At 58.0% G+C, this 26,797-nt stretch overlaps 1 protein-coding gene across 3 annotated transcripts in view; it reads left to right on the forward strand.

Annotated features, from left to right (window-relative positions):
• Positions 1-25,420, forward strand: part of MYO18A (myosin XVIIIA) — a 63,701-nt gene extending 38,281 nt beyond the window's left edge. Inside the window, exons 1-21 of one of the 3 annotated variants that reach the window (XM_055090105.1) lie at positions 1,548-3,625; positions 6,081-6,737; positions 8,198-8,275; positions 9,460-9,495; positions 11,617-11,704; positions 11,906-12,012; positions 12,127-12,303; positions 12,666-12,879; positions 13,139-13,281; positions 13,881-13,981; positions 14,843-14,906; positions 15,120-15,264; positions 17,517-17,693; positions 17,911-18,001; positions 18,260-18,452; positions 19,296-19,382; positions 21,418-21,559; positions 21,721-21,880; positions 22,090-22,276; positions 22,599-22,842; positions 25,198-25,420. In XM_055090105.1, coding sequence (XP_054946080.1) covers positions 6,195-6,737; positions 8,198-8,275; positions 9,460-9,495; positions 11,617-11,704; positions 11,906-12,012; positions 12,127-12,303; positions 12,666-12,879; positions 13,139-13,281; positions 13,881-13,981; positions 14,843-14,906; positions 15,120-15,264; positions 17,517-17,693; positions 17,911-18,001; positions 18,260-18,452; positions 19,296-19,382; positions 21,418-21,559; positions 21,721-21,880; positions 22,090-22,276; positions 22,599-22,842; positions 25,198-25,388 — 3,168 coding nt within the window. In that variant the 5' untranslated portion in view covers positions 1,548-3,625; positions 6,081-6,194 and the 3' untranslated portion in view covers positions 25,389-25,420. Of the gene's footprint in view, positions 1-1,547; positions 3,626-6,080; positions 6,738-8,197; positions 8,276-9,459; positions 9,496-11,616; positions 11,705-11,905; positions 12,013-12,126; positions 12,304-12,665; positions 12,880-13,138; positions 13,282-13,880; positions 13,982-14,842; positions 14,907-15,119; positions 15,265-17,516; positions 17,694-17,910; positions 18,002-18,259; positions 18,453-19,295; positions 19,383-21,417; positions 21,560-21,720; positions 21,881-22,089; positions 22,277-22,598; positions 22,843-25,197 lie in introns of those variants that run through there. The other 2 variants (XM_055090103.1, XM_055090104.1) reach the window with 2 other exon arrangements.
• The last annotated feature ends 1,377 nt before the right edge of the window (positions 25,421-26,797 follow it).

Below are 26,797 nucleotides of genomic sequence, written 5' to 3' on the forward strand. Positions count from 1 at the left end.
GCACGAACCCGTGTCCCCTGCATCGGCAGGCGGACTCTCAACCACTGCGCCACCAGGGAAGCGCAGATAGGTTATTCTTGATCCTAAGCAAATCTTAGTTAAAATCTAGCGATAAGGAAGAGAGGAGAAAGATCCAGGCAATTTTGCACAGAAGCCACAGGGAGAATGTCCTCCAGGGAAAAACCCACGTGTGCGTTCAGTGATGCTCATCAGGAACAGCTGATGCAGAGGAAGAGGCCCAGGTGTAAATGACCTGTGTCCTTATAGCCTGAGGCTGATGGGCTCCTCTCTGGACACACCGGAGAACTGGAGCAGGACATCAAAGAACGAATGAGTTAATTAAACAAACAAACAAACAAACTTAAAGCCTAGCATATGAACTGGATAATAGGATAGAAACCTCAACAAAGCAAATTTAAAGTAATTCACTGAAAACAAAACATTCTCTGTTTTTTCGCTACTAATTCAGGATAAGTAAGAATAAGAATGAACCAGTTTTTTAACTCCACTGACTTGAACGGATTCTTGAGATGAAGCCTCTCCCTGGGCTGAGGCCAGTTCTGCCTGTTGAATTTCAAGAGGACCCGCTCTAGTTTCTCACCCCCAGACGGGGCAGCTGTGCAGTTCTCCAGGCCTCTTGCCCCTGGCAGGTGCTGGTGAGTTGCAGGTAAAAGGCAAAGCCACAGGAGTCCTAGGGCAGCTTCCTTAATCCCCTCCTGGCTCCCAGGCCCGCAGCTTTGGTTCACTGAATTAAGGGCTTGCGCGCCTCTCACCACCCAGCCTCCTAGGGTGCCAGACCTGGAAAGGACTTTAACCATTACCTGGACTAGTCCATCCCCTAATTCCACAGAGTGGCCCAGAGAGGTGAAGTGGCTTATTGAAGGGCACACAGCTTCCAAGGGCTGTGTCGATGTTCTGTACCCTACCTTGCCTTCTCTTTTCTCTAATATTTTATTCCTTACTCCTTCTCTGACCTTTTGAGCTTTGTAATCCTTCCCCCTCCACTTCACCCCTCCTTTCCCCTGTTGCCCACAGTCTTTGTCCCGGCAGGTCCTGGCCTTTAGGAAGACTCCAAGTCCGTGAGAGACCCTGCCCCCCATTTCTTCTCTGGCCCAGACTGCAGGCTACTTTCGGCACCATGGCCTTTTCATCAAGGTTTGCCTTCTGGGAGCAAAAGGAAAGTTGTATTTCAAAACTCTTTATGCTTTTCTTATGTGCTTGGCATGGTGTGTGCAGGCAGGAGACTGGCTTGTGGGAGCAGGAGCTTTGGAAGCTAGAGACGGGTTGGGGCATGTGTGTGTATTTGGGGGCCGAGGAGAATGACCAGGGGGTCCATGAACTCACTCTTCTGTCCGGATGGGCTCCTGCGCTGAGTCATGCTCCTCCCCTGAGCTCCACCTCTGGTGAGCTGAGCTGCCTTTTGTCCCACTGGTGCCCCTCCAAGTTAACCCCTCACACCCTTCCCACTGCTGCGGCTCTCACCCACCCCTGGGAATGTGAGCTGCTATGAAGGGGCCGCTGGGAATGGCTTTGGCCCTGAGGCCTCAGAACTGGGTCTCCCCGAAGTCTGGGGGCTGTGATGGGTAGGGGAAGAGGAGCCAAGAGAGGGGAACCAGGCCAGTTGGCCACCTAGGGCCAGAGGGTGATTCAGGCTGCAGACCTGGGCGTGCCTTTGTGCTGTGCACTGTCCCCAGCTGGGCAATGACCTACAACAGACAGAACCCTTCGGGTGGGGGAGGGGCAGTGAGTCAGCCTCGGGCTAAATCCAGAGCTGAGCTCAGAGCTAGGTCTAGTGTCCCAGACATTTCATGGGGCAGCCGCTGTTTCCCTCAATGCCTCGCCACTGGGGGAAGACCCTCGAGGTCCCAAGCTTGAGCCACTGGAAGGAGGACAGATTTGGAGCCGCTGAAGGACACGGAGTGCGCTTGGAATCTGGGCCATCCCTGAGCCCGAGCTAACAGCACTGCGTGCAGTAATGAGCGTGTCTGGGTGTGAACACTTGCTGTCCCTCTAACCTGTGTGTCTGGGAGCTAATGCACTGTGTGATGGTGCAAGGGGGTGGGCAGTGACGGGCATTTGTAGGGGCAGCAGGTGCAGACCTAGACTCTCCCACTCCTCTTCCTTTCCTCTCCATCAGCCCCTCCCTCCCTTTCTCTGCTCCCATCCTAATTGCTAAAGTCGTGGAGTCCACTCTGATGAGTAATCGCCATTTTCCCTCTGTCCGTGGCACTGTGTACTAACATTGAAGCTTGAGCCCATTGTAAAAACTCTATGGGCTATTAGCTTTAAAACTGCCGTGGCCATCATGCTGGGCCATCATGCCCCAGGCACTGCTAACTAGAGCTCAAAATTAGCCATGGACCCTGGTTGCAAATGGAGAGTCCCCCCAGGTGGATGATTAAAATGATTTTGGATGAGTTTCTAAGGATCTTTTCCATTAGGAATCAAGGACACCTTCCCATGCCTCTGCCCCCTGTGCTGGGAAAGAGTCATGCTGAGGATGGGGTAGGGCTGGTGGCAGGCCTGTCTTTTTCCTACAGTCCTAAGTGACTGGGGAAAGAAGAGAAATGAAATCCACGAGGACTGCCTGAGCTTTTGGAGGAAGAGATGCTGGTGAGGGGGAGGGGAGAAGGCTCTCCCAGACTTGAGGCCTGGTCCTCTGGGTCTGTTGTGAGCCAGGCTCTGGGCTGAAAGAACCATCAGAGTGGCCATATTGTCTGTCCTTTTTCCGGGTATATTATGGTCTCTGCCCTTTGCCCCTGACTCTACTCCTCCCCTCTGACTTGGGCCAACCAGCTCCTGGGCTGGGCACGAACCCCAGAGCCCAGGCATCTTTCCTTCCTCCACGCCCCACCCCGAACCTTGGAGTTGCCTCCCTCAGCTGCATGGTTGGCAGAGTTTTGTGGGTCTGAGGTTGGGAAGATATCTGGCCTCCTGAATCCCCGCCTCTGCCCGACTTCCTGCCTCCAGCCAGAGCTCAGCGCTCTGGTTGGGAAGGCACGCAGGCTCTGTGCTGGGGGAAATCATACATACCTAGAAGCAAGCCTGAGCCAGCCTGATAGGGGCCACTTATTACCCCACACTGAGCTCTGCTGTCCCAGCCGGCCCCCCACGCTGGGGTCATTCCCTCCTCCTCAGTCCCTAGGTCAGGGAGGCTCTTGTTCAGACCACTTCCTGTCTGAGCTGGGAATGGCTCTTGTAGTTTAGTCCGAGTTGAATTAGCTGGATCTTTCTCTCCACCCTGTAACCAAGGCCATGATGTCCCTCTCATGGGTGGACCTCTTTAGGCAGCCGAGGTGGGTCACGTGGCTGGTCACCGAGGGCAAAGGGTACTTGGCTTTAACCACCCCCAGAGACTTCATTCTTGAAGTTGTCACTGGACAATTTTGACCCCAGGATAGGATATCTGTTGCCCAAGTCCATAGGCTCAGGACTCCTAAGCACTCAGGAGCTCTGCCTCTCAGAGAGAGCGACTGCTTGGATGTTTTCCTTCTGTGCTTTTAGTGCTGGGTCTCCCCACCCTGACCTCTGACCTGCAAAGTGACTTCTTTGTCTGCTCCCTCAGGTTAAAGAGGAGGACAAAACTCTGCCGAAGCCTGGTCCTCCTGCCAAGGAGGAAGGGGCTGTAAGTGCTTCTCCTAGACGAGTGTGTATGTGTGTGTGTGTGTGTGTGTGTGAGAGAGAGAGAGAGAGAGAGAGAGAGAGAGAGAGAGAGAGAGAGAGAGAGAGAGAGAGAGAGAGAATTGTGTGTCCAGGTGGGTTGTGTCCACAAGCCCAGGCCTAGTCTGGGAGGCAGTTCCACGGAGCAGGCAGGCACGGCAGGGTGCCCCTTCCCGTGTGGGGTGGCTAGAGGGAATTCCAGTAAAGTGACAGAAAGTGCAGCATGTGTGATGCCAACCTGGTGTGTGTGAAGGAGATGGCAATGCCAAGACATGTTGGGGACCTCTCCCTAAGCCCCCTCTTTAGTTCCCACCTATAGTTCTGGTTTTCTGAACTCTTTGGGGCTGGAGAGGCTTAGGCAGGCAAATGAGAGCTCAGCTGTTGGCACTCTTCATCCTGCTCTGGGTGGCACAAGCCAAGGGCGGGGCGGGATTTCACTGCAGCTGCTGCTGTCTCTTCCAGGACCCTGTCAGCTGCTCAGTGCGGGTGACCTAGAGGCAGGCTCCAGCCGTGCAGTGCCACTACCCCTCACCAAGTCATTCTGCCTTGGGATAGAGACCCTGAATAAAGTTGGACACTTTTAAGGCAAGAGAGGGGACACAGTTCTAGAATAGCCAGGTCCAGAGATGTGTAGTTAGGAGAGGGCTGCTTTGATCTAGGAGGCAGGGGTGCCCAGGGCTCGGGAACAGAACTGGATCACAAAACAGATCTGTACTTCATTACCCACATGGTGCCTGCCCCCCGCCCCCCCCACCCCGTCCTTGAGTGGAGATTTGATTAGCCAGGTGTTACGGCTCCCACCTGATCTGTAAGCAGTGCTGCAAGGTCAGGGTGATTTCAAGGGGATATGTTTGAGATTTGTGAGGGAGGGGCCTTGGAGAATGCCAGATTTGGGGGGGAAATTATGTGTAAAGGGCTTAGAAGACTGCCTGGCACATAATAAGCTCTGTTTCAGTGTTAGCAGTTACTATCATCATCATCTTTGTCATTGTCATCATGAGCTTCAGTTAGAAGGCATGGGAGGAAAGCCAGAAGTGGGGGGCAAGGAGTGAGGCCCAGCAGCTGGGGCCACGGCAGCTCTGCAGGGCCCTGACATGCCACTGAACACTCTTGGCCCAAGAGGTTGAAGAAGAGGCCCCTTCAAGGCCTCCCTTTCCCAACCCTGCAGCAGGGCCACCTTGTACCTGAGGCCTGGGCTGAGGTCGTTTGGCTCAGCTCTGCTCAGGATGTGGGTCTCTGTCCACACGGCAGCCAGAGGTCTGTCCACTCTGTGAGCGCCCTCCTGCGTTTCAACAGAGATGGCAGCCAGGTACACCCTAGAACCAAGGTCACCGTTTGGGGAACGAGGACTCAAGCACAGCTCATTAGTGGCAGGGCACTGCCTGACCAGCAGGGAGCCCCTAGGTTGACCTGGCTCTCCCAGGCAATGTGGCTTGGCTTTGCAGGAAACTGCCCTGCCATTAGCCAGCCGGGCCTGCCCAGTGGCAGTCCCTCGGGACCGCAGACAGTCCCCACCAGGCAGAGTGTGCCAGCATCTTCAGTGGACTCCTGGGTGCCCAGAGGCTGGCTGAGCCTAGACAGAGTGGAGCTGTGGTCGCTTGAGCGCTTAACCCTTTGAGTGCTGCAGCTGCCACCTCTTCCTCCTGTCATTCCACGTGCACACTCTGGGAGCTAGGAGGCCTCCAGCCCTTGAGAGGTTTGCACAAGGAAAACTGCAGGGAGACTGGCAGAAAGCAGGCTGAGGTGGAAGCTTCCTGGGCCAGCTCTGGGTTTCTGCAGCCCTGGAGACTGTGGGTGAGGGGTAGACAGTGGCCTCAACCCAGAGGAGTGGGGAGGGAGGAGGCTTGGCATGTCTGCGGGCCAAGAATTACTTCCTAACTACGGTTTTCATTGGGATGGGCAGGCTCTGGGTCTGACTACAGAGGAAGTTGGGTGATAGAAGGACCAGGGACCACAAAGGCAGGAAGCCCCAGAGTTAGGCCCAGGATTGATGGTAGAAATTGGTGTTTGACCTCGCCATGCTCCATCTCTGCTGTGTTTGGGCTGTGAGGGAGCGGGCTTCCTGGGATCCAGGCTTAGTTGCTGTCCTGACATAAGCCAGTAACTCTGGGGTACCTCATGGGCCTCTGGGCACCCTGTGCTGGCCTCTCACCGCTCCTTGCTAAGCCTGGAGATAGACGGCAGGTGACCTGCTGTGCTTTATGGGAGAGAGAAGCCAAACTCTTCCATGCAGTTGTTCTATCTGGAAGATGGAAAGAGGGCTTCCTGGGGCGGCCTCTTGGAGCTTGTGTTGTTTGTTGGATGAATGGAAGGTCTGTTCCACGACTAGATGTGAGGTCACACCTCTTACTTCCTGTATGTGGGGCGGGCAGGGACACGGGCTGATGCTAATGTCTCCCTGTATTTTTGTGTGACTGTAGCTAGAGGGCAGCTCAAAGGGCAGCAGTGGCCCATCTAAGAGTCCTCAGCCTTCCACCAGCCCTGTACCCTCAGAGGCTCCCCAGAGAGCCAAGAGCCCTGCATCCACACTCGCCATGAACGGCCCGAGGACTGCCTCAGTGGAAGGCCCCAGCGAGGAGGCCCAGGGCCTGTCCCGGAAGAGGGTGGCGAATGCAGTGAGGAAGGTGGTGAGCAAGGTGCTGCCTGGTGAGGAGCCTGGGAGCGCCAAGGAGCCTCCGGGCAGAGGGGTCAGACCTCCTGAGCACCCAGCTCGAGGCAGGAAGGGAGAAAAGGCAGCCCCTCCTCCTCCCCCTGCTCGGCCTAAGTCCGAAGCAGAGAAGGAGGCCGCCAAGGATGAGCTCTCCGTGGGCCTGCGGAGCCTGATGTCTCGGGGCAGGGGCAAGGACCACAGGCCGCGTGGCAGGCAGTCTCCCGGGAAGGGGGAGAAGCCCTCCAGCCAGGAGCCAGGCTCCTCTGGGAAACCAGTCTCCCCGGAGACAGTGGACGCCTCAGAGAAACTAGGCTCCCCAGCCCAGCCGGAAGAGCTGGCGGACCCAGGCTCCGCTGACCCGAACCTCAAGTCGAACCTCACTGGATTGCGACAGAACAAGTCCCCAGCCCCTGACGTGCAGCAGGAGGTACCTGAGTGTGTCACTAACCTCTTACCCTCCCTACCACCCTCGCCTGAGGACTGGCAGCCAGCTTTCCCAAGGCTCTTCCACAAGCCCCGCGTGACTGCGAAGCTGGGCCCGGGCCACGTGCCGATGGCAGGGCTGCATGGCTTTCCTTCACCGAATGCCAGAACCCAGGGGACCTGTTAACTGCACGCTGCTGCTCTTCCACGCTTGCGAGGAGTTGCGGCCTGGCCCCCGGCTACATGGTATCAGCTTGAGGCCCCAGATCCCAAGTCGAGGACCAGAGCCTTAGCAGATCAGGGAGAGGGTAGAAAGACAATTTCTGGGGTCAGGTGGCCTTTGCTCACATCCCATCCCCAGCCACTCACTCCTGTGGGACCTCAGCATCTCTGAGCCTTCATCTGTCGAGTGGGGAATCACATAGGTCTACCATCCCTCCTCTGAAGCCCCTGGGCCAGAAGTATTTTGGAAATTAGTGAGTTTTGTCTTTGAGACTGTCATGCAACGTACATAATGAGCAGCAACTCATGACCAAACAGTAATATTTCCACAGGAAAATTATGAATGTTCATGCTGCGGAGGGGGGGGGGATTAAACAAGTCAGTTTTTGCCACCAGAACAGTTATGAAAAATCTTTTGTTTTGGAGGGCTTTTTGGATTTTAGAATTGAAAATAAGGGATAATACCTACTTTGAAGGGTTGCTGTGAAGATTAGAAAGGATACAGGGAATGAATGCTCTGAGCCTAATCCCTGGTGTGGTGGGTGCTCCGTAAATGGCAGCATCCAGAGTGATGCTGGTAACAGTGCTTCTTGATACCACCATCGCCATCACTACTTCTTCAGGACTGGCCAGCTGTCCCTCTGGCAGCAGGACTCTTGAGGAGCTCTGGGCCTGGGTGGCAAAGGAGCACAGTGGGTCCCCTTTGTATCTGCGGTCCTGTCTGTCCACAAAGTGCCCTCTGGGTGGGACAGGAGGCTGAGAGGCACAGGGGAGGGCCAAGGACGATCTGTCCAGCCCTTTCCCTTGGAAGGTGATGCCTGCTTGACTGGTCCTTGGGTTGGGGGGCATTTCTCTTCCAAGCTTTCCCATTTGGATGGGTGGGTGGGTGGGTGGGTTGCGCGACGCGTCAAGTTTCACTACTGCTTCTCTGTGCTCCTGCGTGCTCCTTCTGGCTGAAAGGGGACAGTCAGGGGGAAGTGGGGCGGGGGCCAGAGGATGCGTGTGAGAACGGGCCGTCCTGGTGCTGGAATGGCTCAAGTGGTGGGAAGAATTAACCCTAGAACTCCCAGGCACCTGTTTTTATTCTCATCTGAGAGCTTAAAAACTCAAATTGTTGCCTGGCTTGCCTCCCTGACCCTATTCCACTAACCCACGGGGGTCCCAGTGGCTTCCGGAGCTAGAATCTTGGTGTGCTGTGCCCCCAATTCCCCAGGCCGGGACTAATAGTGGTTTGACCTTTAGGCAGGAGCTGCCCCCGAGGTCCAGCTGACCCCCGCAGAGGAGGCCCACCAGCGGCCTGAGAGGATCTTCACAGCTCCTGTAATGCCGCCTCTCACATGTGGTTCCCAGTCCCTGGTCTCCTCTTTGCTGGGGCTGCTGGCCAGACTGTGTGTGTCTGTGTGTGTAGGCCCACCTGACAATGGAAGTGTGGCTCCCTGGAGGCCTGGGGGCCCTCACATTGGCTTCCCATTTGAAGAAATGAGAGAAGGGCACCGTGGAGGGCCTGAGCACAGTGAGGCCTGTTCCTCCAGGGAACCTGTGGGAGGGAGCCCTCTGGCTGGAGATCCAGCCCCTTCTCTGGCGCCAGTCTCTTGCCCCGGCGGGCATGTCTTGGTGCCTGGGCCTGGTGGGTGCGAGGCAGGGAGAAGACGCTCCCCTTTCTTGATGCCCTGGCTCTCCAGACCCAGGTGGGGCCTGTTAACTCCTTGCCCATTTCTAACAGGCAAGGTCCAAGGCCTGGCTGACTTCCCTTCCTCTCCAGAAAGGCCTTTAAGTAACCAGACAGAGATGGGGAGGTCGAGGCTGGCCACCGGGTCTGTCCACAGTCCGCTGGTTCTTGGGCAGTTGGCAGGTGGACCTGGATGGGCGCTACCTCTGCTTGCCACGGGGTGGGAGTGGTGCAGGGGTGCAGTGGGAGTCTGAGGAAGGGGTCCTAGACTTGGGGCTGCTGGTGGTCCTGTTTGATGAGCAAGGCAGGGGTGACAGCTCTGAAGGGCCGCCCTTGGCCTGGGGAGTGGCACCCTTGGGTGTGTGTCTGGAGGCCAGGGGCAGCCTATACTGGGGTCTGGTGGCTACGGGGGAGCTGGGCTGGGAAATGCCCTGGAGATAAGGCCAGAGGCTCCCAGGGGTCCCAGGCCCTGGGTGTGGTGACACAGAAGAGGAGGGTAATTCAGAATGGACTGGATGGCCAGCCCAGGAGGGACTGTAGCCTGAGGCGGAGCGGCTCGCTCCTGCCGCAGGGAATGACTTATCAGAGCATCTCCTCTGAGGAGTCTGTTGGTACCAAGCGTTTCTTCACCAAGCAGGGCCTCTCCTTCCTGGCCTGGCCTCTCCTTGACTAGGTACAATGTACCTGCCAGGCCAGCCCTCCTACCGTCCACCTCCTGGTGCTACGCCCCTCTCCCCTCCACTTGGCCCGGGGTGCTTGCTGAAGGGGACATGCCAACGGTCTGCTTGTCTTCACCCCTCTTCTTCTCTCTCTCTTCTTTGCTTGCTGCTGGTAGCTGGACCCTGAGGCCGCCTCTCCTGCCCACAGCCAGGTAGGGTACTCCTGCCCCCCTCAGGAGCCCTCCGCTTCCTCTGGTGACCACCCGCCACCCCCGGCCTGTACCTGGGCTGGCGTCTGTGCCCGGGCCTTGTGCTGGAGTGTAAGGCCTCTTTCCCCTTCTGGCTCCCACCTCACGTGGTATCGGGGGGGGACCCCTGGGGGAGGCAGTGCCGGGAGCTGGACATGGGGCAGCTCTGTGTCAGGCCCTGGAGGAGTGTCTAGACTGAGGGTCACCCCTCAGTTTGGCCTCTGTGGCACATGGTTCTTAGCCACGGAAGCCCGAGGGCCTGGCCAGAGTTTTGGTTTCTAGGTGTTTCAATTCTGCTCTCTCTGGGTAGAGAAAGCTGGAAAGGCTGAACCCCTACCAACCCCACCCCCACCCCCTCCCCACTCTGAAGCCTGAAACTGTGCATCCTCTGTCTCCCCCTGCTGGCCAATATGGGAACCTGTCTTCAGATTAGCTCTAAAGGAGCTAGCTGGAGGCCATGGTCCTTTGATGTCACCTTATTCATCAGTCTCCAAACCCTGGACCCATACAACATGCCCATTCAAGACAAAGGTTTCACCTGTCTCATGATTTGGAAAAAAAAAAAAAAAGTAATTTTGTTTTATAAAGTTAATTTTTTCAAATATAAAGAACTAGCGTTTTTTGGATGTTTTCACTTAAAACGTTGACAGCCCCATAGTGATCCTCCTATTTGAGGGGTAATTTCACTCGCCCATGATATGCAAAGTCTGGAGAATGCTGTGTAAACCAGCCTTCTGACTCTATAGCCCAGAAGGGCTGTCAGTGAGGGAGAGGGAGTTATCTGAAGCCACAATCCAACCTGGGAGTAGAGCCCAGATCTTTTTCTTTCAGCTCCAAGAAATGTAACAAATAACGTATTTGTTATTATTGTTTCTTGTCCTTTCCAATCCCTCACCCAGGGGGTCAGTATCACAGAGCAGTGTCTATGCCTTGGCCCCAGGTCGGTTTCATGAGGGTGGGGGACCCTAGGAGACTAACTGTACCTCGCAGCTGGGGATCCCCAGAGAGTTGGGGGATAAGACTAGCTTGGGGGCTGCTCATGTGGGGGGTGACCATCCACCCACCAAAGGTCACTGGATGACCCTGCTGCCCCGTTGCCCACATGACAAAAGGAGCCTGATGGGCCATGGGGGCCAGGCCCCACTCCTGTTTGCCCAGCTCCCCCAGGCACCATTGCTGACCAGCTCAGGTCTCTTAGGGGTGCCAAGTTTGACAGCCCTACACCCTGACATTGCCTGTGAATGCTTCTTCCTGATCGGTGACCACCTGGGCTTCCGGGGGCTCCCAGCCCCTTTATACCCATTCCCATGCCCATCCATTGGCATGCAAGTCTCTTCCTGTATTTGACAGAGTACTGCTACCCCTGCCCCTGCCTCATGTCCCTGGCCATGCTGCTTCTTGCCCCTGTATGGCCTTAGCACGTCCCCATGGGTCTGTGCTCCTTCTGAGGAGGCATGGAGGGGGAGCAGGGAGGCCAGCACGTGCATCTGGGCACTGCCCCTGCCCAGGAGAGCATCCTCTGGAGGGAAGACCAGGGTCAAGGCTAGGACTCACCCATCATTTTGCACTGAAGTCCTTGCAAGACATTCTCAGACCTTGAGGAAATGCCCTTTCCCAGCTTGGTGAAGGGGGACCTATTAGGTGGATGAATGGAGAAGCCAAGCCTGTAAGGTCACAGCAGCTGTGGCCCAGGGTGAGGGCTGGAGGCTCGGGATACTGATCTTACAGTCTTTGCAGGGAGGGAGCAAGAGGGTGGCTGGTGATTTACTCTCCTGGGATCTGCTCTCTCCTAGGCACATACTGCATGTGTCCCTGTCTTTTCAGACCCTCAGGGCTGTCAGGGTCCCTAGCTCTGTGTCCTTGTCCTCAGGGCTCCTCAGGACCACCCGCCACCAGCTCCTGGCTTCCCCACCTTCTTCCTTTGATATCTCTGATGTCTCCCGTTCTGTGTCTGTCACCCACCTGTCCTCCTCGCCCAGTGGCTCATCCGGAAGCCCTTCCCCTCACATGTCTCCTCTCTCCTGCTGTCCTTGTCTGCTTTCCAGAACAGGGTCTGACTCTTTATTCTTCCCCTCCCTCTGACAGGTGAAGACAGAAGAGCAGATCGCAGCTGAGGAGGCCTGGTATGAGACAGAGAAGGTGTGGCTGGTCCATAAGGATGGCTTCTCACTGGGTGAGTCTGGGGAGACCCAGGGCCTGGGCCTCTCTGGTTTCAGGGCTGGGTGGTGGGTGGGCCTCTGGGTCTGGAGAGGCCTGAGTGGTAAGCAAGGAGAGGCTGGTGATACAGTGGGGAGAAGGCAGGACCCTGAAGGGCCCAAAGACGGCTGCCACGGCCTCCCGGGCCCATGTCTGTCTGTCTGTCCCTGCTGTGCAGCCACTCAGCTCAAATCCGAGGAGCTCAGCTTGCCCGAGGGGAAGGTACGCGTGAAGCTAGACCATGATGGAGCCATCCTGGATGTGGACGAGGATGACGTGGAGAAGGTTTGCAGGAGGCTGGTGGAGGGCACAGGAGGTGGGCCCAGCTGGGCAGGCTGTCCGCTGGCAGAGCAGACTGGATCTGTTCCTCAGTGCCTGCCCGCCTGTCCTGTCACACAGGCTAACGCTCCCTCCTGCGACCGTCTGGAGGATCTGGCCTCGCTGGTGTACCTCAATGAGTCCAGCGTCCTGCACACGCTGCGCCAGCGCTATGGCGCCAGCCTGCTGCACACGTACGCCGGCCCCAGCCTGCTGGTCCTCAGCCCCCGGGGGGCCCCCGCTGTGTACTCGGAGAAGGTGCAGCCCCCCTCAGCTACGATGTGGCCCCACAGACCGCTCCCTCTATCCCCTACCCCCTGCCCACCTTCCCCGACTCTACCCCTTCCCCTTGGCATCCCATGGGGCTCCTGTCCTCTCTCACAGTGGCCTTGGGAAGAGGAGTCATTTCAAGGGGTGGGGACAGAAGGCCCTCCCCCGACCTCTCACAGAGGCCAGGACTTGGCTGGTATCTGCATTTCCATGCATGACCTTAGCCTCAGAACCTTCTGGCTCCCCTGGAGTGAAAAGCCCCGAAAGATGTGGGCCTTGGGGGTGAGGGCTGTCCGTGTGGAGCCAGCTAAGAGCGCTTATCCCTTCCTTCCGTCCCTCTTGCGCCCAAGGTGATGCACATGTTCAAGGGGTGTCGGCGGGAGGACATGGCCCCCCACATCTATGCCGTGGCCCAGACCGCATACAGGGCGATGCTGATGAGCCGTCAGGACCAGTCCATCATCCTCCTGGGCAGTAGTGGCGGTGGCAAGACCACCAGCTGCCAGCATCTGGTGCAATATTTGGCCACCATCGCAGGCAGCAGCGGGAATAAGGTGTTTTCTGGTGAGGCAGGGGCAACTGGGGAAGCAGAATGGGCTGGAGAGGGGTGTGGGGGTGGAGGCCCCGCCGAGGTGCCAACTCTTCTTCTCCCTGTCCACAAAACCCCTCGATCCTCAGCAGTCTGGTCTAAGTAACTGAGCCTTCGGGTGCTGGAGGAGCAGCCGTGGGCTGGGCCTCCCATTCTCCCTGGGCCTCTGGAGCCTGTGGCTGGGGGCAAGCTGCCCGTGGCCTTCCTGATGGGCCCTGGGCCTGTCTTCTGCAGTGGACAAGTGGCAGGCTCTGTACACCCTCCTGGAAGCCTTTGGGAACAGCCCCACCATCATGAATGGCAACGCCACCCGCTTCTCCCAGATCCTCTCCCTGGACTTTGACCAAGCCGGCCAGGTGGCCTCGGCCTCCATTCAGGTGAGGGGACACTCAGGGTAGTAAGAGATTGGCTGCCTGATTTCATGCCCTAGAAATCAGACTCTCTCCTGCACCTCATTTTCCTGGGATTCTTCCCTAACGAAATGGAACCTGGGCCCGGCAGGGCTGGCCTACTTTGCCCTGAGCCTCCACGTTCTGCCCCCCGTGCCTCCTGCCCTGGTCGGGGCACGGCTCAGCTTCCTGCCCATCCTGGGGTTGCCCACACCCTAGCTGGGGCCCTGGCCCCTGCTCAGGGGTTTCTCTCAGGCTGATTCACCCAGGCAGGGCTGGCCTGTCAGTAAAGTAAGGCCCAGCTGAGGCTGATTCCCTTCCACGCTAATGAAGTATCTCACCACAAAGTGTCCAGCTCCCCAAGAAGACTGTGCCTGGAGGCTGGGCGGGGTGGCAGGGCCTGTGTTCTTCCCTGGCTCTGGTGTCTGCCCCAGGTTTGACCATGAGGTGATCTGGCCGCTGGTTGAGCACCTGGAGGATCAGATGCAGCCACTCGCTCCCATGGGCCTGGTTCTTTCTGGTGTGGGTGGGAGAAGCTTGACCTGGCACTGCCTCCTTGCCTACATACCCTCTATGCTGTGCCACAGACGATGCTTCTGGAGAAGCTGCGTGTGGCGCGACGCCCAGCCGGTGAGGCCACATTCAATATCTTCTACTACCTGCTGGCCTGTGGGGATGGCACCCTCAGGTGAGATGGGACAGAGGGAACAAGGAGGGTGCTCTGGGCTCCTGCCCTCTGACAGCTCCTGGGCTTTGCCACTTGATTGCATCCCGTGCCGGTTGTTTATTTCATGCCTGCCATGTGTTAGGCTCTGAGCTAGGCCCTGGGGATGGCGAGATGAATGAGCCAGAGGCCCTGCCCGGCGGGAGCTCCCTGGCCCCGGACATGGGGGACCTGTCTATTTGTGAGGGGCACCATTGACCCTTCAGCGTTCCCGGGGCCTAGCTAGGATCTGTGCTCCTGGGAAGCCAGATCTGGAGAGGAAACACACCGAGATGCAGGTGGTCAGAGGCTTGCCCACAGTTACACAGCCAGTATGGGGCTGAGCAGGTATTTGAGTCCACACAGGGGCCAAAAGCCCAAGCCTCTTCCAGTGCCCTCCATGCTGGCCTCCCTGCATCCACGTTGGCTCCTCCGCCAGGCTCTTCCCTTTAGACTTTCGGGCTTGCTGTCTGTGTCCACCGAGAAGAGGATAAATGATAAGGCTGAGCAAGCAGCCCAGGGCACTATTGTCTTGAGCTCTCCTTGTCACTGAGGGCACGGTCTCAGTCCTGGCTGGACTCACCCTTCAGGCAGGTCCCCTGCTCCCTTCCAGGGGTCTGTCTGGACACTCTCACCAGGGCCTGTCTGTGACCTGTCCTAGGGAGGCCGGTGCTCTGGCCTGGTGTCCAGGCCAATTAGGAAAGGCCATAGCAGCTGGCCTGACAGGAGGGCATGATGGGCAGACAGAACTGAGTCTGGAAGCGGAGTCTCTGTCTCCAGCCTGGCAGGGAGATGGACTTGACCTGGGGACCAAGCACTGTGCTGATGCCTCGTTTGTACCCCTAGGACAGAGCTCCACTTGAACCACTTGGCAGAGAACAATGTGTTTGGGATTGTACCACTGGCCAAGGTGAGGGGCCTATGGGGACGGGTTGGCAGCCCTGGGCCTTGGGGTCGGAGAGGCTTGGAATGTCCTGGAGTGCCTCATGGGACTAGCAGGAGCCCAGCCCAGGCTGGGCGGCTCTACCCTAGCTTGGCCGCCCTGATGGTCCAGCAGCATGGGGGATACCAGAGGGACGGCCCCTCTGAGAAGTGGTGCCAGTGTGCCCATCTGTCGCTGCAGCCTGAGGAGAAGCAGAAAGCGGCTCAGCAGTTCAGCAAGCTCCAGACGGCCATGAAGGTGCTGGGCATCTCCCCCGATGAACAGAAAGCCTGCTGGCTCATCCTGGCTGCCATCTACCACCTGGGGGCTGCAGGCGCCACCAAAGGTAACGGGCAGTGGATCGCAACAGCCTAGCTGGTCACCTGGGAGAGCTTGTGGGGGCCCAGTCCACTCCCAGTTTGTCCTGGCCCAGCACAGGCTCACCTGTTATCAGACACCCCTCTTTGGCTTGTGCCTCTTTCCCCTCCCCTTCATCAGAGCAGAAGTCTCCGAGCACCCGGAGAAGCGTCTCTGCCAAGGGTGGCCAGAGGCCTGGACTGAGGTGGCAGTGACCCGGAGCGCTGTGAAGAGCAGGGGGCTTGGGGGTTTGGAGGCTGAGGGGAAAGAGCAGGGCACTAACTCAGAGCAGTCCCCCTGGAATAACTCTCCTTCTTGTTCCCTTTCTGACAGAGGCCCCTGAGGAGCAAGCGGGTAACTGACCTTGACCCCGTCCTGGGGTGCAGGGGCCACCTTGCCCCCTCTTGGTGCTTTTTGCCCTGGGCTCTCTCTGGGGGCTGGGCTTGTTCTATCATAGCAGAGGACACTGGCCTGGGAGAAGCCCCAGGGTTGAGGGTGGAGAGGGTGCTTACTGGTAGTGGGGCTTCTCAGAGTCCCAGGAATAGCTGCTTCTACCTGTTTTGCGTTCAGATCCTGGAATCTCTCAGGATGCCCTCCGTGGGGCTTATGTGGGGAAGGGTGTGTTGCTTCCTGGGGCTTCCCAAGGCCAGTTTTCCCTCAATCTTCCCTTCTCTCCACTGGTTTGGTAGTAGGTGCCTCTTCCTCTTGCATGTCAGGGTAGAGGCCACTAGGGGGCAGCAGGCACCGTGGTATTGAATGGGCTGCAGCTTCAGCATCAGTGCTTGGGGTCTTGTGAAGGGCTGGAGCTTGGTCTGGCTTGGAAGAGCTCCTTTGCCTTCCTCTGAGATTACACTGATGGTCAGGTGCTCTGAGCGCCTCTTCACCCCTTTCTCCTCCGGTTTAGGGAAAGGGATGCTGCTTCTGAACAGCACCTTGGGCATTGGCTTCATCTTCCTCTGAGATGTGAAGGGCCCCAGGCTGTCAGCAGGAGTGAGGAAGCTCTGGTGGGAGGGAGGGTGGGTGGGTGCATGGAGGAACATGCGACTGGGTGTTAGGTTCCTTATGATCCCAGCAGGTTACATCCCTGCCAAAGAGGAAGCAGGCTCTGAGTTAAAGAAGTTGTCTCCACACTTGTAGGTGGGCAGGTGGGTGGCTGTGTGGCTGTGTCTTAAGGAAGTTCTTTCACTCCAAGGAGGTAACAGTGCAGGTTTCCTGTAACCCTACTCAGCGCTGACTGAAGGTGGAGAGCTCTGGGTGCGTCAGTACATGGACCTTGTTGAGCAGTGTCTGTTACCTCCTCAGAGCTTCCAGTATTTTCCGGGGTGGGGAGAGGGTGTGTGCACATGTGTGTGTGATAGAAAGTCTTTGCAGGTCTCTTTCCTTGTGTGTCAGTGTGATCACATCCATAAACATACTCCTTTGAGGCTGTGAGTGTGCGCGCGCCTGTGTGTGTGTTTTTGTGTTTCTGAGTCTGAATGGGGTTGTGTTTTCTCTCCTGTTCATCTTCCCAAAGCCCCACCCCCACGGGCCCTTCCACTGGGCCTGGCAGGCTCAGCTGATGACTGTTTGCTAACATGCTGTTTTTCTTTGCATGCTGCATGCTGGTCCTTTGCCTTACAGAAGCTGCCGAAGGTAAAACCTTGTTTCTTGTTAGCTTTCCCTAATTGCCGCGATTAGACCCGTGTCGGCTGAGGCGCGTCTGCCGGTGTGGGCTGTTCCCTCTCCCCTGCAGTTTTTTCTCGCCTCTCCACGGTTGGGCCACAGTGGATGTTTGCGGTCTCCCCTGGCGGACGCATTCGGGAGGGTCCTAATGTGTCCAAGGAAGGGGGAGACACCAGTGCTCTCCTGATACTCCCCCCCAGGCACAGGCAGTTCTTGTGTTAATCCTAGGTGGGCTGGCTCGTGCTCTGTCCTTCCGCGTGTTGGCACCTGGAGCCAAGCCCTCTAAAGGGGTTTTTGCAGCTGATTGGGAGCCTTCTGGTGGCCGCAGTGTGGAGTTACCTCCTCTTTTAGGACCTGCTCATTCTCTCCGACCCCAAGGGACACAGGAAGCGCTGGCAGCTGCTGGCTCTCCCTGTTTTGCCTGAAGCCCTGCTGGTGTCATCAGGGCTCGTTTTTTTCCCTCTGGAAGATACCTGCTCCCTAGTGCTATGGGAGCAAGGGAGCTGAAGGGCACAGTGGTCAGCAAACAGTCTAAGGAGGAAGACCCACCATGTCAGGTCCTTTTTTCTACCCCAATAGCTGGGCGCAGGCAGTTTGCCCGCCACGAGTGGGCCCAGAAGGCTGCGTACCTGCTGGGCTGCAGCCTGGAAGAGCTCTCCTCGGCCATCTTCAAGCACCAGCACCAGGGCGGCACCCTGCAGCGCTCCACCTCCTTCCGCCAGGGCCCCGAGGAGAGCAGCCTGGGGGACGGCACAGGTACCCGAGCCCCTTGGCTGCTGGATGTGATTGGAGGCCTCTTCCTGGGCTCGTTGCCATCTCTGGGGTGGGAAAACTCATGGGGTGAATAGATGCTCCCATTGGGGGAGAGGCCCAGCCCCAGGGCCCCATGCTGCCTTGGCCTGGGTGGGTAGGGAGCACACCCAGGTGGGGAGTCCCAGGGACCTGGAGATAGAACTGACCCTCCTGCCCACAGGCCCCAAACTGAGTGCACTGGAGTGCTTGGAGGGCATGGCGTCCGGCCTCTACAGCGAGCTCTTCACGCTTCTCATCTCCCTGGTGAACAGGTGAGTGCCAGGCAGGGCCTAGGAGCTCTCATCTTGCTGCCTTGACAAAGGTGGGGTTGATGCCTTTGTGCTTGTGTGATTGCTGAGGCAGAGCCATCCTCCACCAGCAGAGGGCTCACTGTCCCTGCAGGCAGGAGAGGCAAGTCCTCCCCAGGGGTCCCGGGCACCTGGGTGGGGATGGGGATGGGGGCGGGGTGAGCTACCTGGGCACCGGGGGCACTGCCCTGGGCAGCTCTGACCCAGGCTCTCCCTGTGAAGGGCTCTCAAGTCCAGCCAGCACTCACTCTGCTCTATGATGATCGTGGACACTCCCGGCTTCCAGAACCCTGAGCAGGGTGGGTCGGCCCGCGGGGCCTCCTTTGAGGAGCTGTGCCACAACTACGCCCAGGACCGGCTGCAGAGGCTCTTCCATGAGCGCACCTTTGTGCAGGAGTTGGAAAGATACAAGGAGGTAGCACTTGACCTTGCCCCTACCACCTAACCCCCCCAGGCTCACCTTCTGGCCTTGGCACCCTCGGCGGTGGGGGAGGCATCTGTGGATGCAGCAAGGTACCCCCTTCCCTGATGACTGCTCCCTTCCCAGCCCTTTACCCTCTGACGTTTATGTCCCCCTGTGGTCTCTGGAGCAGGACACTTTTCCTGCCCAGGCTACATTCTTTCTTTTTGGAGAATTTGCTCTCCAAGAAGCCGAAGATGCATTCAGGGTCCCTGGGAGCCCCTCTTTGCCCACCTGCAAGGCACCTGCCTAGGCCCTGTGAACTGCCACCGTGCAGTTCCTGCCTCCACGTGTGTCGGGCCTGGCCTTCCCTGTCTCCTGAGCTGTGGGGATGGTGACTGATTATTTAGCCCCCCTGCCCCCATAAAAGGGTGCCCCAGATGGATCTGGAAATCCTACCTCATGTGGAGGTGAGTTGAACGAGCTGGGGAGAATATTTATCTTGGGTGAGAGAAGATTCAGGAGGAAAATGACAGTTGTCTTCAAGTATTTCAAGGATGAGTGTGTGAAATCGAGAGTGGGCTTACTCCACGTAGCCTAATCAGCCGGTGGGAATAACCGGAGTGTGTACGTGACTTTAGCTCGCTGTAAAAGGAGGTTAGGAGAAGGTTAGCTGTCCAAAGACAGAATGCGGTGCCTCGAGTGGTGGTGAGCATCTGTCAGTCGGGCTGTTGGAGGGGAGCTCCTGCTCGGATGGGACACTGGACTTGCTGACCCCGGCGCCCCCACCTGGCCTGCTCATAGGGCTGCACCCCACACACGGCCCTGTGCTCACTACCTCCCCACCTTCCTTCCTAGGAGAACATCGAGCTGGCGTTTGACGACTTGGAGCCAGCCACGGATGACTCTGTGGCCGCCGTGGACCAGGCCTCCCATCAGTCCCTGGTAGGAATTCCAGGGAGGGCCTGGGCTGGCCTTTTCTTGCCCTTCCCATTCCTCTCCCTTGGTAGAGCCCTCCCCATATGAGCTGCTGCCGGGTGGGGACACTATGGGCTGGGGGGCCCAGCAGTCAGGCCCAGACACCGAGCGCGTTCGAGCTGTGCGCCCTTTCCCTCAGCTGTCAGCCAGTCTGGCCAGGAAGGTGGCACTTCCTTCTGCCCCGGTGCAGTGGGGAGCACCACCCATGGGTGTCTGAGCTCAGGCCCTGTCCCAGCTGTGCCTCGAGTGTGTCTGCCAGGAGCCCTGTGACCACCTCCTCAGTGGTGAGGGCCTGGCTGCACCCAGAGGACATAGTCATCCCCTCCCATTGTCCCCAAGTAGAGGACCGGTGCAGCCTAGCAGAGCAGGGTGAGGAGGTGGCATTCACCCAAACACAGAAACAGTACCCAGATATAAAATGCCCACTGAGGGGCTGTGTGGGTGGGAGTCCCCGCCCCTCAGTCTGCGGATGGGCTTTGTCACCCTTTGGGCAAGCGTCTTGGGCACCTTGCCGCCTGGGGGACTGGCTGCCTGATGGGTGCTTGGCATTTGGCGATTGTCTTCAATTAGGGAAGTTGCATAAGGCGCTGTATTGGAGAATTGGCATTTTTGCCAGGTTGCTGATCTCCCTCCTCTGCTTTGAGTCCCACCTCTCTCTCCCTCCTCCCTGCGGGAAGGCCCTGGCCCAGGGGGTGGGGCCCCCGGAGAGCGAGTGTCCCCCCGGGACAAGTGCTTAAAGTGCCCAAGTCCCACATCTCCCCAGGGAAGCTGGCTTTTCTTCCTGACACCTAGGCCCCTGCCAAGGCCTCCCTCGAGAGCCTTTGCCATTCCCAGGAGGTGTGGGAGAGTTGACCCGGCTGGCTTAGGAGCAGCGGTGGGTCAGATAGTGTGTTTGGATGGGACTTGGCCATCCCTTCCCTCCTTTGCTCTCCCCTTTCTGATGGGCCTCTGGGCACGGGGGCCCCTCAGTGCCCAGCCTGCCACTCACCAGCCAGTGGCTTCTTGCTCATTCCTGCCATACGGCTCCAGCTCCTTGGGGGCCTTAGTTGCCCATCGGTCCTTGGCCACCTTCTGTGTCCTCCTGGTCAGCACACAGACTCCCTTGGGCAGCTTGGGTCAAAGAGGGAAAAGGGCACTTCTCTTCTCTTGTCCCCAGTCCCTAGAGGCCAGGCCAGAGTCCTCCTTGCCCAAGGAAGACCTGGGAATTCCATAGAAAAGGCACCTTCACACCTAGTTGTTTGGCTTGCATGGGGAATTAGAAATCAGAATTCAGTATTTCCACCTTCTCTTGAAAAACTGGAGGATTTACCAACACTAGGCCAACGTTCTTCCAGGACAGCAGTTGGCTTCTGCTGAGTGGTGGCTGTTCCCTTTAGATGGGGACACCCTGCTCTCCAGTCACCCCAGCTCTGCCCATTTTGGCTGCCACAGCCATTAAGTCAACTGTCTTAGGCTTTTGGCACTTGAGTTTATGACCCTGTAGTGACCCCACCTGCAGTGCTCCGAGCCCTCTCTGGGTTCTCCCTCCTCGGGGCGGGGAACCAGGGTTAATCACAGCTGTCTCTTATTGACAGCTTCCTTTGGGCCAGGCCCTGTGCTCAGGGCCTTAAAGACCTTATCTCCTTTAATCTGCGTGGGAGGTGATGCCCCGAGAGTGAGGGCAACGCGGGGCTCACCCAAGCCCCCCGATCTCCAAGGGGTTGAGGATGGAGGAGAGGCTCTGGATGTGAGCTTGCGTCAATAAGAAGCCTTCAGTCTTTGGGGACTCAGGACACAGGTCCTAGGAATCATATTGTGCCGTGGGCTTCTCTCTCTGATCTCTTTTTGGCCCCTCTTTCTCCTTGCTGGCCGCGTGCTCCACAGAATGTCGGCCATGAGGGGCAGGAGCTGTAGTGTGTGTGTGTCTGTGTAGCATGTTTGTAGTGTGCGGTTGGGACCACAGGTCCTAGCCCCCTTCACACAGCTCCACGTGACGCTGCGGGATTTCTTTCCTTCTGCATAGGTCCGCTCGCTGGCCCGCACGGATGAGGCGAAGGGCCTGCTATGGTTGTTGGAAGAGGAGGTGCTGGTGCCAGGGGCCACTGAGGACGCCCTCCTGGAGCGCCTTTTCTCCTACTATGGCCCCCAGGAAGGTGACCGAAAAGGTAGGTGGCACCCCTGGAGGGCAGCTGCTCTGTTTCCTCTCCTGAGAACCCATTTATGTATATATGGGTCCAGTTGGCACTGCCTGGGGGGCTCACTGAGTCCATGGGCTTTCGGGGGACCTGTGCCCTGATGACCTGAACCTTGCCTGCCCCGCCCTCAGGCCAAAGCCCCCTCCTGCGCAGCAGCAAACCGCACCATTTTCTCCTGGGCCACAGCCATGGCACCAACTGGGTGGAGTACAACACGGCCGGCTGGCTGAGCTACACCAAGCAGAACCCGGCCACCCAGAACGCCCCCCGGCTCCTGCAGGACTCCCAGAAGTAAGAACACTCAGTCCACCCACCCCGGTTTTCTCTTCTTGCTGTTTGAGGGTTTCTCTGTGGTGTCTGTGTCGGGTGTGGGACGTGCAGCCCCAGCCCAGATAACCCAGGCCCCTGGCCACGGTGACCTAGGAGCTGGGAAAGGGAACGGCCTCTACTGCTGCCTGAATGTGACTTCTTTCCCTCCTTTTCCTCCCCTCCTCTGGCAGAAAAATCATCAGCAACCTGTTTCTGGGCCGGGCGGGCAGCGCCACGGTGCTCTCGGGCTCCATCGCGGGCCTGGAGGGCGGCTCGCAGTTGGCACTGCGCCGGGCCACCAGCATGCGGAAGACCTTCACCACAGGGATGGCGGCTGTCAAGAAGAAGTCCCTGTGCATCCAGGTTAAGCTGCAGGTGGTGAGTGTGCCAGTGCAGGCCCTGGGGCACTTCCCGACCTCTGGCAGGTGGCCGGGGCCTTCTGGGCACACTCAGGTCACCAGTGCTCACTCAGCATCTCACTCACCTTGATTGCTGCTGGTGGGGTCCTCTTGCAGTGCTACCCCCTGTGCGTGGCCCCCCGGGCCTAGTACGGGCAGGGTTGTCCAGGCTTAGCACGTCCTGCCCAGCCAGGGGTGGGACACCTGCCATCCTGCACAGAGTGGAGATGGTGGCGCCAGTCCCTGGTCTCTTGGCTCGGGCTGTCAGAGCCCACTGAAGGCTGCCCCTTCCCCTTTGGCAGGACGCCCTCATTGACACCATCAAGAAGTCAAAGCTGCATTTCGTGCATTGCTTCCTGCCTGTGGCAGAGGGCTGGGCCGGGGAGCCCCGTTCCGCCCACTCCCGCAGAGTCAGCTGCAGCAGCGAGCTGGACCTGCCCCCGGGAGACCACTGCGAGGCCGGGCTCCTGCAGCTGGACGCGCCCCTGCTCCGCGCCCAGCTTCGAGGCTCCCGCCTGCTTGATGCCATGCGCATGTACCGCCAAGGTGGGGCCCCTTCCCTCTCAACTCCTACCTCTCCCTCCTAGAGCTGCCCCTGCCCCTCCCCACCTCCCTAACAGGGCCTGTGGGGCTAGAGGGGTGCTGCTCCCCCCGTCTCTGACTGGCCCGAGATCTCTCGTCTCTGCTGCTGCCTCCTCTGGGGGTCTCTCCTTGCATCTCTCCAGCCCAGTCTGTTCCTTTCTCTTTTTCTTGCCAGCCTGCTGACCATCCTCCCCCTTCCACATTCCAGCCCTCCTCATCCCCTCCCCTCCCCAGCCCACATGCCCTGTTCCCACAGCTCCCTCCTTCCGCCTTCCCTGGTTTGGACGGGTCAGCTCTGCCCACAACAGCAGACTCAGTGTCCTCGTGGAGCAACTGCCTCTAAGAGTGGGCCAGCCCCGCAATGAGAAATGAAGTGCTAAATCTTTCTGAAGAACTTAAAATTCCCAAGAAAGGTCAGACAGACCCTTTTTATGGACCCACCTGGACGAGGGCCAGACAAGACGATAACAATAGTCGTCAACATCCTTAGAGCATTTACGGTATACCAGACACTATTCTAAACTCGTCCCACACAGTAACTCGTTTAATCCTCCCAACAACTTCATGAGACGTAGGTACTAGTATCATCCCCAGATGAGGTGACTGAGGCTCAGAGAGGTTAAGTAGCTTGCCCAAGGTCACACAGCGCGTGAGTGGCAGAGCAGGATTTGACCTAAACAGACCGGTTTCTGAGTAGGGTTTCGTTTCCCTGAAAAGTTATGAATTGCCAGGTTTCCGCCCTTTTCTCCCTTAGCTGGAAGAGCATGCAGGCTCCCACCGACCCACAGCCAGGTCCCCTTGAGGCATTCCACAGGGGCACCGTCACTTTTCCTTAGCAGCCAAAGCCAGGAAACGGACTCCCAGCCCTGCTCTAAATAAATCATCGATCTGTCCCCACATCTTGATAAGGAGTTGCTGTTTATTATTTCAAAACCAGATTGTTACCGCTCTGAACCAAAATCAATGTGCTTTACTCAGACAAGCAGATCGATGAGGCCAGCCGCAGCAGACCCCCTCTCCTCCCCCAGCCCCCAGCCACCATCGATGGCGCTGATGATTAATTAAGATGCCAGGCGTCCAGACCTGCTATCCCGGCCCATCAATTTAATTGCAATTCAGATACAATCAATAGCTCACTTTGTCTTGGCCCCTCAGCGGCCCCCGCCTCCTGCTTCAATCATCAGGCACATGCATCAGCCCCATCTCGCAGTCGGAGGGCTTCCCAGAGCCAGCTAGGCCGCTGAGGTGGAGCGAGCCCCCGACGGGCTGTCAGGAGCCTGGGTTTGGAGTCCAGCTCTGCCTCCAGCCGCAGCCTTTGTGACCCTGAGCAAGCCAGTCACTCCCCCTCTCAGGCCTCAGTTTCCACGTCTGGAGGCTGAGTTATATCCGGTCTGAGACCTCTTTTTGGTTTGAAATTCTGTGATTCCATAGGAGTGGGTCTCTTGGTCCACTGCCGTGGGCTCTGGTGTCCTCGGGGTGCCTCAGGGTAACCTCTCGCTGGCCACAATCCTGACCTTGCCCCAGCCTCAAGCCCAGACAGTAGGGAATCTCTGTTAGAGGTAACACTCTTTAGGGAAAGGGAGTCTACAAGCCTTTTTGGTCACCTTGGGCCTAGGGCCCAAGGTCAGGAAGGGGGCAGGAAGGGAGCCCTGTCTGAACACCCACCAAGTGAGCCAAGCTGCGCTTTCTACACATTTTCTCATTTCAGCACCATGACTACCATGCGGGGTAAGTGGTAGGGCCCCCATTTACCGATGAGGAAACCGAGACTCAGAGAGGTTGAGTGACTGGTCCAAGGTCACATGATAGCAAGAGCCAGGGCAGGATTCCAACCCTAAGCCCTTGCACTTCTCCTCTCTGCTATTCTCCGATGCCCTATTTTCTTTTTTTGTTTTTTTCTTATTAAGTCCTCAAGACATCCTTCTCTGGGTTATCACGGAGTCATAGACCTGGAGGCTAGAAAGCATCTTAGGGGTCATCCAGGCTCTTATCTCCATAGCATTCCTTCCAGGTGGTCAGCCGTCCCCCGTTTGCATCCTCACTGACAAGGAAGTTGCTTCCTTCTAAAAGAACCTGTTCCCTGTTTAATCCCTCCCTGCAGTCCCAGGATGGGGCAGCCTGGTTGTCCTCCCGCCTCCTGTCCGTCGCCCCTGCCTCCTTCCTCTCCACTCTCCTTTCCCGGGGCGACCTCGACCGCGGGCTCTCCTCCCCCCGCAGTCTCTTCCCTTTCAGTTGACTCTGCCTGGGCACCAGTGGTTGTTGGGGGCTCTAGGAGCAGGCGAGGCTGACGGGCCTGGCTCCGGGCCCCTCTCTCCCTAGGTTACCCTGACCACATGGTGTTTTCTGAGTTCCGCCGCCGCTTCGACGTCCTGGCCCCGCACCTGACCAAGAAACACGGGCGCAACTACATTGTGGTGGATGAAAAGCGGGTAGGTCTGGGTCCCCACGGCCCCGCCAGACCCTCCTGCCTCTGCTCAGACCCCTCCAGGCAGCTGCCCTTCCTCCCCTAGAGAGAGCCAGGCTGGCCCTGGCTCAGGTGCCTGGTTTTGGCCAACCAGGGCCAGGCCAGGGACACATGGCAGCCAGGCTATGGCGGTGGGGGGAAGGCAGCCCGGGGCATGGACGGACTGTAGGACTCACAGAAGAGCCACCCCCTTTAAAGGCCCGACCTGAGGGTGTCTGCTCTCTGTTGAGCCAGACGATCACCCAAGAGCCTCCCAGGTGGCAGATTAGAACTAGTGTTTTGGGTGCCCCACTGGTAGCACCCGGGCCCCTCAGCCTTGACCTCCACACCAGGGCCTAGTTCCTTCAGCAGGAAGCTGTCCAGGGGAGAGGCAGGCATCCCTCCTTGGAGGAAGATTGATGTGGCAACACCTTCCTGGTGCCAGGGTGAGCCTAAGGCTCCCAGGGCAGGCCCCTTGTCAGCCAGGTTGGTGAATTCCTGGCCGTGTGAAGGGATGTCTCCCTGCCGTTCTCGGCTGTCACCTTGTCCCCCGGAGGCAACTCCTCAGAGAGCCAAAGGGCTCCTTGAGCCGAGGAACCCCCCTGCACTGTGCCCTGGCCTCGGGCACTCAGCCTGACTCGGAAGGCATCTCAGGCCTTAGGACGGCTCTCCTCAAAGAGAGAATGCTGTGCAGAACAGGGCAGGAAGCCCCCTGCCTCCTGCTGTCCCCTGAGTCACAGACCCACACTGATGGAGGCCTCAAAGACCTTCTCCCTACCCTCTCCATCCGGGACCTGCCAGTGTCCAGGATGACCTTGGTGTGACTGTAGATGACCCACCCACACCCCCTTCTCTCTCACCCTTGACCTCCATTCCCGCCTCCCCCTCATGGCTACACCCAGCACCTCATCATCCCTGGAAATTCTCTGCTCCTGAAATCTCTCACCACAGCCTCCTACCTGTGCATCTGACCCGTTCCTCTCAGGACACCCGCTCTATGACTCCATCAACACCGCTCATTTCTGGACCCCACTCCATTTTCTCTGCTCTGTCCATTCCCTTCTGACTTCACTTCCTTTTCCTCTCAGTCTCGACGCCGTGGTCCAGCCCTCCGGTCACTCGGCCTTCATCACCCTCGGCTCTCCTGAGCCTCCCATAGCACCTTCCCTGCTCAATGCCAGCCCTGAAGGGCCGCCTTTGGGCGTCTGCTCTCCTCGGCTTGGGGCTCCCAAAGGGCTGTGGGAGAAATTTATACAACTGCGGGGACTTGAATTCCTATAGGTTCATGGTCTCCAGGCTCACTGGACCCTTGGGCCCCATTTTCCACGTGCTCCATCCTTACCTGGCCCCTGTTCCGAGCTCCTTCTCTGCTATTCCATTCTCTGTCTTTCTCCTCAAATCCTCCCCCACTGCACCTTCCCAGCAGTCGACCTTGCCTCCAAACGCTAATAAAATCGAGGCTCCAACTTCCTCCTG

Source organism: Physeter macrocephalus, chromosome 14 (assembly GCF_002837175.3).
Source record: "Physeter macrocephalus isolate SW-GA chromosome 14, ASM283717v5, whole genome shotgun sequence".
In the NCBI taxonomy this organism is placed as follows: domain Eukaryota; kingdom Metazoa; phylum Chordata; class Mammalia; order Artiodactyla; family Physeteridae; genus Physeter; species Physeter macrocephalus.